Below are 10,651 nucleotides of genomic sequence, written 5' to 3'. Positions count from 1 at the left end.
CAGCAGCCTTTTAACTGCGTTAAAACTGCAAGGGTTCCCAAAGTGACAGGCACTCACACTACCAAGACAATCTTAAAGTAACAGTAACTCAACTTAAATCTACACCTGGGAATCGTTGACCAAAATGTTGACAGGAAAAAAACTTTGACAACTCCTATATGTTGTAGCGGTGGTCATGATAATCAAACATGTCTTAAAGTTAAGTTCATAAAGTAACTTTCTTTCCATTTATTTGATTCCCAATCAATATACACTGGTAAGAATTGATTTACATTGTTAATGTGGACATAAACACAGTCTTGTAATGCAAAATCATAGAATGTTAATCATGTGATAAAACATGAAATTAATTGTTATTAACGATATAAATTCAGTGATTAATTGCAAAGTCAAGTCAAGTCTTTACAGAATGTTGAATGCAATAGAAAGAAAAGAAAAGCCTACACCATGAGTTCAAGTTGGTCACACTTCCTCATTTGTATATTTTGTCGTCTGTACATTGCACAGATATACATGTACATCTGATAAGTACGGAACCCTGGAGGGGTCATTGCAAGATATTTTTTGGTGAACATCCAGAAAACATGCGCTCATTTTACTAAATTGTATGCGCATTTTATTAAATCGTGGCCATATTTTACTAAATAGTGTGCTCATTTCACTAAATTGTGCTCTCATTTTAAGAGTAAAGTAAAAAGTTGTCAAAAAATATTCAAGTAATGTTCAGATACCTGAAAATGCTACTTAAATGCAATTCTTAGTATGTGTACTTTGTTTCTTCCCACCTCTGCCTGAGGATCCATTTCAACCTTGATTCCCATTGCTTGGGCGCCCAGCTGCCAAGACAAATACAATATTACACCACATCCAAACAAGCACACACAGAAGTACACATACTTCATCTATCACCAATAATTGATAACACATTCACACCTAGACACCCAACTCTCGCTTGCACATACACACATCCAGCAGACACGCATTAAGCTAAGGTCATAAACACAACTACTATACACTCACACATCTAAATTCATGATGTGGGTATGTTACCATTCTCTCTCCAGGGGCGCAGGTCAAAGGGTGGGATGTCCTCACAGCGTGTGTACCCAGAGCCACGTGGGCGGAACTCGAAGGGGTTCTCAGGGACATCAGTGATGCCGGTGTTGTCGCAGATGACACGAGACAGAGTTGCGTTCCGCAGAGACTTGCGCTGGGCTTCAGTGAATACACCGTCATTCTCCCACCACAGCCTGACGCACACACGCATGCACAGTTATACATATTGCAGTAATATGCAGTTCTCCTCAAGAATCAAAACAAAGATTTGCCGGTGTATGAGAATGAAGAAAGTATGTGTGATTGTGTGTGTGTGTGAGTGCTGACCTGTCACCCTGGCGGATTTTCTGGAACTGTCTGGCAATGATGCAGGCAAACAGTGGTCCCACACGGCCTCCGTCCACGAAAGGCTCGGCCACTCCGCCCAGCCACACGTCGATGTTGTCCACGGTGCCGTAGAGGTCCAGCAGGTCACTGGCCAGCTCGGCGTTGTTCATGACCACGGCTAGCTCGTCTAGCGTGCTAGGCTGGGACAAGCCACAGAAGCCACGCCAGCTATTGTAGCCTGTGAAGAGAGACGGACAGACTTAGATTAGCCACTCATGTCTCAGGACGCCACTCTCTGCACTGCCAACAGCAACTCTAGTTGACCATCCACAGTCTGATATTGTTAAATACTATATTAGTAATAATAATATTACTAATTACTACTATTTAATTTATTCTTTAAAGTTGAGCTGGCTCTTGAGCATAATACATTTCATTGCTGGTAAATCCTTTTATGAGTACATCACAATAAACTTGAACTTAAACTGAACATACTACTTAGTGATTTAGCATATAGAAATATCCATCACCACAACCATGACTATCAATGTATTGTGAATGTCATGAGCAATGTTGAATGGAAGAGGGATACGTATAAGGGAGAGCACATACCAGGGAGGCCATGGTCGCGTCCCCTCTGCATGTTCAGAGCAGCCAGGTCCAGTGCCACGTGACCCAGGAACTCGAAGAGGCGCTCACGCAGTTCATCGTGCATCATGGTGTCCTGTGTGTTGAGCTTTGCCTGACGGCCCACCAGACCACGAATCACTGGGTCGATGCCACCTACAGGCAGACAGGGGAAAGTTTATTTTTGAGAATATTAGCTGGCTTTAAGGAAATATTGGTTTGTCAATAAATACAACATTCAAATGGAAAGACAAAGGAGTTGAAAAAGAGATTATTTACTTGTTAAATGTGTTTACCTATTTAGCATTACATGATATGATCATTTACTGATGTTAATCCAAAAACACTAAATCAGAATAGACTAAATTCAATCGTATTCCCAGGCCTGATATGTTATAATTCATTGGTCCGAGTTCGGTGGCGATATACAGTAGGTAGCGGGTGGCCACGTCAAGTCGGGGATTCTGAAATGGGCAAGACCTCTCCGGCGAAGTCAAATTGAATAAACTAATCACCAACCAGTGTTAAATTCTGATCTATCTAGCTATCTTTTACCCTGTCGGCAAAATACACTGTCAAACTCGCACCCATTTTCTCTTTTGAGCTTTTCCTACTGTAACTGTGGGAACCAGCTGAGAAGTTGTACCATGATGCGTGCATACTGGCAGATCTATGTCCTGCTCTCTCACCCTCAAAAACCAGCCTCCAGGGCGTAAAAAAGTTGTTGTGGAACAGCACGCTGGGCCACTGTGGATGCTCCTCATAGGTCTCGTTCAGGCGGAACATGAAGGGCTGAATGGCCAGATGTGCAAAGCGGTAGGCTGCGGTGGCAAACACATTCGCGATGGACGGGTCCACATTCTCATCATAACCACTATATTGGCCAAGCTGAGGTCCGTTAAGGATATCTGGGCCAATAATGTGGAGCAAGTAGTCGCGGAACGTGATCACCTGTGAGAAAAGGGACAAGCTCAGCATTGATACGACATATCACAATAACATGCTGTCTGTTTTTATAGTTTCAGCAGTTATCATAAACATCAAGCATGCATACATGTAGGTTTAGTAACTATAACATTGTGCATCCATGTTCTTACACTTGCATAAACACACACACACACACACACACACACACAAACACAGACCTGGAAGTAGCCACCCATAATCTTGCGTGCCTCCTGAAAGATGGTCTCTCCACTCCAGTGGGGGTTAAGTCGGGCCAGAGCACGTGCCAAACGGTTGTGTTCACGCATCATCATGGTGTGCATAGAGGCCAGCCCAATGTTCTCGTCAACACGTTCATCCCCTGTACAATCAGAGGCATAAATACATGAACATACACACATTTTTGTTTTGCATTGCATCGATATTATATCACAAATAGCATAGCATATGGAATAACATTGAATAACCATAAATACTACCTTTACATACAAATGCAAAAATAACTATAACATTTTTTGTAAAAATAAAAAAATCAGTGTTGACCAAAACACACGCGGAAATCCGTACCAGCCAGGAAGCAGGGCACCTCTTTAGCTTTGCGATCCCCAGTGATAGCCTTACGGTTGCGACACAGGTCCTTGACACGAGAGAAGGGCAGCAGCTCACGTCCATTATCTGTGAATTCATCGTTCACCTCCAGCAGGCCGCTGTTAGCGGTGAGGTTGCGCAGGTCGCGCGCCAGCTTTTCGTCTGAACCGTACACCTGCCCTACGTCCAGGAAGGCCGTCAGAGTGTTCAGCTGCTCCCGCACGGTGGCATCTCCGAAAATATGACCGTTGTCGCCAGTCCCACAAGCCGGAGCGGAACGGAAGAAAGGGATGCACTCATCAGACCTTCGGCCAAAGCGAGGGTCATTGCGAGGAACCTATATGTTTAAATATGTAGGAGTGATGTACTTTCTCATTGACATATGTTTATGTTTTTTTAACTTTTAAACCATCACCATGCCTGACAAAAGCAGCATGCTAATAGGCCTACTGACAGAATTACGGTATGTCGGGAGTCCAAACTTACATCAATAGGGAAGCATGGCTCTGTACGTTCACAGCTCTCGTCACAGTTGATGCTGCCATTGAAAGAGCGGATGCTCGGAGAGTGAGGTGTGAAGGTGAGGTCATGGTCCGTCCACTGGCCGAAGATGGTGATCAGATGTGTGTAAAGAGAGTCACTCACGACATCCTGGTTGCGTGTGCGAAGGATGCGGTTTGAAACGAGCCTCACCTATGAGAATACACAGGCAGAAAAGGTCATAAAATCAAAGGAGAGCAGGCAAGCTGGAATGAGTAATCGTTCATGATCCATTGTTTACAAAGTTGGTTTACATGTAGATGTTGAACAAATTCATCATTAATTGATCAATTGGGTGTTTAGGCTGTTGGCCAAAACTGGCTGTTGAAATCCATTGCAGACATGCACAAGAGCATGTACATACACACACAAGTGCATTGCATTGCCACTCCCCCAACACACACACACTAAACATACCAGTGGCAGCCGGGCACCATTGCGCCGGTCCTTGGGGTCCCAGCCCTGTGGTAGGGAGATGCCATCTTGATACTCAGCTGGAAGCCAACGCGCAAAGGGCGTTGCAGCAGAGCCACGGCGGGGGAAATTCCTATGAGAGCACACACGCACACACGCGCACACGCACACACACACACGCACACACACACACACACACACACACACACACACACACTGTGAATTCACTCTTTCATTGTTGTATTTGAGTCAGTGACTAAGAAAACAACACCGTCCTTCATTGTTTTCAGCTAGATCCCTCTCTGTGCATGTGTGCATTACCTGTTGTTACAGACACTTGTAGCTGTGCGGTACTGGTCTAGGTTGGGTATGTTCTTGCATTTAGGTTCACGTACACGCGCAGCACACCCAGTCAGACGAGCGATTGTATTCAGCTCCTGTGTGCTGATCAAATCTACCACAAACACAGAAGTATAATGCATTGGTATGTTTGTGTATTTCACTTATCTACTGTCACTTATCTACTTATCTTTATCTGTATACAAACTATGTAGAGTTTGTGTGCTTGAATGTGTGTGTGTGTGTGTGTATACCTGTAGCATTGAGTGAGCGCTTGTGGATGTGGTGTCTTTCGTTCAGGAGGTGGAGAGTGTATTCCAGGTAGTCTGCTGATCTCACAGCAGAGCGCGCATCTCGGGATGGCTGCTTCACCAAACGCAGGAGGTCAGATGGATTAGTTGTACCCCTCCTCACACGCCTCAGAGTCCTGCACACACAAAACACACACACATTGAATAGAATCAATGTGTTTTGGACACACTAATACACATTTCAGTGCTCAAATATGCACAGTGAAGTCCCTCACTTACTCAGCACGAGAGTAAGTGTAGGCATCATCAATGACTTTTTTGGCATCGCTGATGGCTCTTAGTACGGCATTACTGCTCAAGGTCTCTGTAAGGGATAATACACACACATACACACACAAACATACACAAATCAATCTTTTATAATAGTTAAGTACATATATTGTTTTGGTTTTGCATTGTTGTTCTGAATTTTCACTATACACAAAGGTTTTACAAATTGTACAAACTACATTTCAAATGTACTATAAAAATTGTAACATTATAACTATCTGGAATATACTGTATAATACATGACATCATCAGAGATAATATGTGTATGGTTCTTAGCAGATGCATTTTGTCCAAACCAATAGCAAACAATAAAAAAATGAAAATGTGATTTAATATTTCAAAATGAGAGAAAATTGAAGAGTCATATTTTGCTCACCTGCAGTTACCTGTTCAAGCACGCACACACACAGCCCCACAGCCAGAATACACAGCAAACGCGCCATTTCTGCAACACACACACACATAAAGTAATTAAAAGGATCAGCGTAAGATGGTAAGACAGGTGGTGGTAGCGTAGTGGTTAAGGGCTAGTGTATATTAGCCTGAAAAGTTGTGGGTTCAATTCCCGGCTTCCACCGTTGTGCCCTTGAGCAAGGCACTTAACCCCCAGTTGCTCTGGGCAGAATGGCCCTTGTTATATAATTGACATATGTAAGTCGCTTTGAATAGAAGTGTGCTTATATATAATATGAAAAAGCCAAACAAGGCAAGACATGGTTAACAGAGAACAATATCAACGTTTTAGAGTCCAGACCTCAACCCGTCAAAAGAGTGAGCACAAGGCCAGAGTGTTGGCAAAGAATTGTTCCTGCCTCAAAACCCGGACTGCTGCTAAAAAGGTGCAGTCTAGAATCGTTGTGGAGACATGGAGAGGTTTGATAGGTATTATAAGAACCATTTTGAGAGCTGTGAATGCAAATAAAGATGTTTCCACACTGAGAAAAAAGCTTGCGAAAACGCAAAATTCACTGGCAACCTTGTGCATGTTGGACGATTCCAAGGGCCCAGCACTGACAAGGGGGCCCCCAGAGAGCCCCGTCCCCAATAATACTATATAAATAAATTCTCTACCAGTGCCCTTGCAGACACATAATGCAAGTAAGCATTAAGTGCCCAACTTTGTGACACTGCCAAGGGGGGTCACATCAATGTTAATTGAGAAAGTAGTACATTTTGCATTGCACCCAAGAAGAAGTATGTCTACTCTCTAAAATGTCCATTTTAATAAGGGTCTTCTCCTCAATGGCAATCCTGACAATACTCTTCCCTTACACAATCCTGACAATACTCTTCCCTTACACAGTCATTTTGCTCATCAGTTGTTCTATGTTACACATCCAAAAAAGTAATAAAACACTGTCAAGTTGAAACTACTAACCAAAAAAAAAAACAGTGTAATAGGTTGACTTTTTTTATATCAGACTTTTTTTTATGTTGTGTTAACTCATGAAACTTAGTAGAAATTATATTACTTATTTTCATAAGTTGAAGTAACTTAAGGAAAGACTTGATGATTCTTCCAGTGAACTTATAATTTGATGACTTAACTTGAATATTTGAGTTCTTCACTGTCAAGTTGAAATTACTCACAAAAAATAGGTCGACTTTTTTCTTTTTAAGTAAAATCAGACATTTTTTTTACAGTGTTGGGATTATTGCAGTGATACAGATAATTAAATATCTAAGTTGAGTCAACTGAATTTTACAAGTGCAAGATACAAAAAAAGTTGAGATAACTGTTTTTTCTAAGTAATATAAGTAAGTACTCTTTTGATCCCGTGAGGGAAATTTTGTCTCTGCATTTATCCCAATCTGTGAATTAGTGAAACACACTCAGCACACAGTGAAGTGAAGCACACACTAATCCCAGCGCAGTGAGCTGCCTGCAACAACAGCGGCGCTCGGGGAGCAGTGAGGGGTTAGGTGCCTTGCTCTTGCACTTCAGCCGTGCCTACTGGTCGGGGTTCGAACCGGCAACCCTCCGATTACAAGTCCGAAGCGCTAACCATTAGGCCAAGGCTGCCCCTTTAGCCATGTGGCCACTTATTCCAAAGTGTAATGTTATTGTTTTCAGATTATCCTCTAACAATCCAGTCTCCTGGGAGATAGAATAGAATATTGATATAACAATGTACAATTTCAGTCAACACCACAACTGTCCACAACACGCCACAATTGTCCACAGTCTGCAATTTCAACTGTCCATTAACAAAGTAATTTTGCTACACAACACCTAACTGCCCTTACAATTAGACTTGGACTTCTAATTCCCACCACTAACTAACAACAAAAGCAAATGCACTTAACTAAGGAACAGTATTTTCCATCAGCATGCATGAAGCAACCATTCCCATGTTTAATGTGTAGCCTGCAGCTCTTACCTCTGGCAGGTTGCTCCAACTCAAGGATACCTCTGTCTGCAGATGTGTGCCGCATTTAAAGCAAAACATGTGGCCACGCCTCTAAGCATCATCAGTCATAGTTTCCATACTATCTGAAATGTGTGCAGTATAGTTCAAGACTAGCTCACCTAGTCTCATGTAATCTCTGCTGGGCCTGACTTAATAGGTGTAGAACAGGGATGGGCAACTTTGATGATAGAGAGGGCCACAAATATTGTCTTGTCACTGTCAGAGGGCCAGATGTGACCGCGCACATCCACCACTGGGATATCAGGAATGAGGAGTATTAAATATATATACAGTATGACTTTACGGTTTATTAAACCAACATGCATTAATATCATTACAATAAGCTTCGGACTTGTAACCGGAGGGTTGCCGGTTCGAACCCCGACCAGTAGGCATGGCTGAAGTGCCCTTGAGCAAGGCACCTAACCCCTCACTGCTCCCCGAGCGCCGTTTAGAAATGGTTTGATACTATTGTAGATCATTTACTTATTTAATGGAGTCAGATTAATTGTTTGCTTTGTTCTACAATATTCCAGGGCTCCGAACCGGTTCAAGGAACGAAAAAGAAAACCGAAAACGAACGGAATTTTACGGAATTTTACGAGGAGCGGAAACGGAAACGAAAACAAAATGGTCTTCAACTGTTCCGGAACAGAAACGTTATTCTGAAATCCACAAAACCGGTTAATAACGTTTTTTTTTCGTTCTCTATATAACAGCCTAATAATTTGATTTCTGCAGTTTGAAAAAAAAAAAAAACACGAATAAATGGACCTTTGGTCCAAATGTGTAGCCTATATTTTGTCTTGCTGTTGTAATGTAACCTATCCGTCTGCCACTTCGGATCTTAGGCCAGCTCGTAGCGTAGGCTACTGAAACTGATTGGGAAATTGTTTGTAGCCTATGCGTAATAGCCTATTTTGCCTGTCCACGCCTTGTCGTTTTAAAGTCGGGATTTAAAATGTTTGCGCAATTATAGCCTATTCTATGTAGAAGAGTTAAACAGGAAATTTGAGATAGGCCTTGTCAGCAACAGACAGGTTCGTTTATAAACAGGGTTGGAATTATAGCACAAGCCTTTGAAGATCAACATATGGATAAAACTTAGGCTACAACCAGGTAAGGAGTTTAGCACGTATCCAGAAATATTTTGATAAGAAATTATTTATAGGCATAGGTTAGGTCTACAGTAAGTCTGTAGGCTATGGGATGGATAGCCCATCTGAATGTTTTTGGATGCCGCCTGTGATTTATTATTTTTGGGCATAGCTACGGTATAGGCTAAATCAAGGGGAAATAATGAGTATGTCTATTCTAAGGTAAAGTCCACAAAAATAGACTTGATAGGCCGCATAAACACTGTCGGAACTTTAAGAACGAACGATATTTTGCGTTCCGAACCGGTTCAGGACCGATATGTTGGTGGCGGAACGCATGCAAGAACGAAAACGTTAAACATAGGCCTACCTGAACCGTTCGGAACGGAACGTTTGAAAAATAATTTCGTTTTCAAGCCCTGCAATATTCACAATACAATAAATACAATACAATACAATAATCTAATGCATCTTACTGTCCCATAAAGTTTGGACACACATGAACCTGACCTGTCAGGTATTTTCCATCATTGGTAACATTTTCACGGTCACTCGAGGATAACAATACAGTGCATGGAAAACAAAACAATAGGGGATGCTCCATTCAGCATTAGTAAACAACCCCAGCAAGTCTGGCAAGTTCTGAAATGAAGATATGGAAACAGCTGATGAGTTGAGGAAGTGTCTCTTGCAATCATGCAAGAGGGATGTGCTTCAATGAATAGCAGGCCATTGTTATACACATAGGCAGTAAATTATTAACCGTCATCACATAGACGTCAGAAGAGATGAGTGAATCAAATTTCAACTGTTTCCTGTTGGTCGACGTGGTTTACTGCACAGCCTCGGACTACGTAGGCTGACTTGTGCAACTCTTGTGATAGCTGCGCCGAGAAAATGTGATTCTCAGTCTGTCACAGAGAGAGAGAGAGAGAGAGAGAGGATAACGTTAACCGTGATTAAAATGGGCTGAGACTGAGTTAATGTAGGCCCTTACTTTGTTACCACAATTACTTAAACAGTCTACATTTACTTCTCTTAAATGTCCTAATTGTTCGAAGATAAATGTGATTTCATATAAACAGCACTTGCCACATTCATAGCCTGTCAATCCATCAAAACGTCGCTGCAATGTTCTGGTCCGATGATTTCGTGGATTTTCCCAGTGGATTTTCCATCTGCTATTTTTTACTGTCTATGGCTTTTCCCTTGAATATCATTCACATGCTTCCCCCCAGATTGCCTGCACTTTCTTATCCATAGAATATTATTACTTTGCTACTGTGCAATGCTAAGTCGCATGCTCATTACGTATTACATGATAGCATTGTTTTTCGAAAAAAGTTTTTTACTCAGCCGTAATATGATTTACGACACCAAACACACAATGTTGTATTTCTCTGAAAATAGAAAAGGTTCTATGTGACATGACACTGTCATCAACGTGTCATAAACAAGTCATAAACGTTTATGACATAACGCTTCTATTATTAAGTGACCTTCGGTTTTTGTCATAACAAGTTAGGGTTAGGTTAAGGTTAGGTTTAGGTTAGGGTTAGGGTTGGGGTTAGGATTAGGGATAGAGGTTAGAATTAGGTTTCATGTGTCATGACAGTGTCATGTCACTTTTATGTCGATACTGTCAAGTAAAGTGTTCATATAAAGGTTCATATAAAGGCTTAAAACGCTTCAGTTGTAACGTTATTTGATGTCAAAGTGACGCCAA

The 10,651-nt window shown here is 41.9% G+C and overlaps 1 protein-coding gene across 3 annotated transcripts; it reads right to left on the bottom strand.

The window, feature by feature from the left end:
• Positions 1 to 302: 302 nt before the first annotated feature.
• Positions 303 to 9,710, bottom strand: LOC121694761 (eosinophil peroxidase-like). Of its 3 annotated transcripts, none has more exons than XM_042075087.1 (14): positions 9,689 to 9,710; positions 5,794 to 5,862; positions 5,367 to 5,451; positions 5,091 to 5,263; positions 4,819 to 4,951; positions 4,501 to 4,630; positions 4,030 to 4,236; positions 3,523 to 3,880; positions 3,156 to 3,316; positions 2,700 to 2,961; positions 1,996 to 2,166; positions 1,384 to 1,621; positions 1,051 to 1,250; positions 303 to 836 (listed from the first exon to the last, which is right to left on the bottom strand). In XM_042075087.1, the coding sequence occupies exons 2-14, from the start codon at positions 5,858 to 5,860 to the stop codon at positions 805 to 807; spliced, it is 2,217 nt and encodes a 738-aa protein (XP_041931021.1). In that variant the 5' UTR covers positions 5,861 to 5,862; positions 9,689 to 9,710; the 3' UTR covers positions 303 to 804. The 3 variants fall into 3 exon arrangements, with proteins under 3 accessions (XP_041931021.1, XP_041931019.1, XP_041931020.1); XM_042075085.1 differs by lacking the exon at positions 9,689 to 9,710 and adding an exon at positions 9,436 to 9,457; XM_042075086.1 differs by lacking the exon at positions 9,689 to 9,710 and adding an exon at positions 7,799 to 7,868.
• Between the last annotated feature and the right edge of the window lie 941 nt (positions 9,711 to 10,651).

Source organism: Alosa sapidissima, chromosome 20 (assembly GCF_018492685.1).
Source record: "Alosa sapidissima isolate fAloSap1 chromosome 20, fAloSap1.pri, whole genome shotgun sequence".
NCBI lineage: Eukaryota > Metazoa > Chordata > Actinopteri > Clupeiformes > Clupeidae > Alosa > Alosa sapidissima.
The sequence above is the reverse complement of the archived record's forward strand: the minus strand, read 5'-3'. Positions and strand labels throughout refer to the sequence as shown.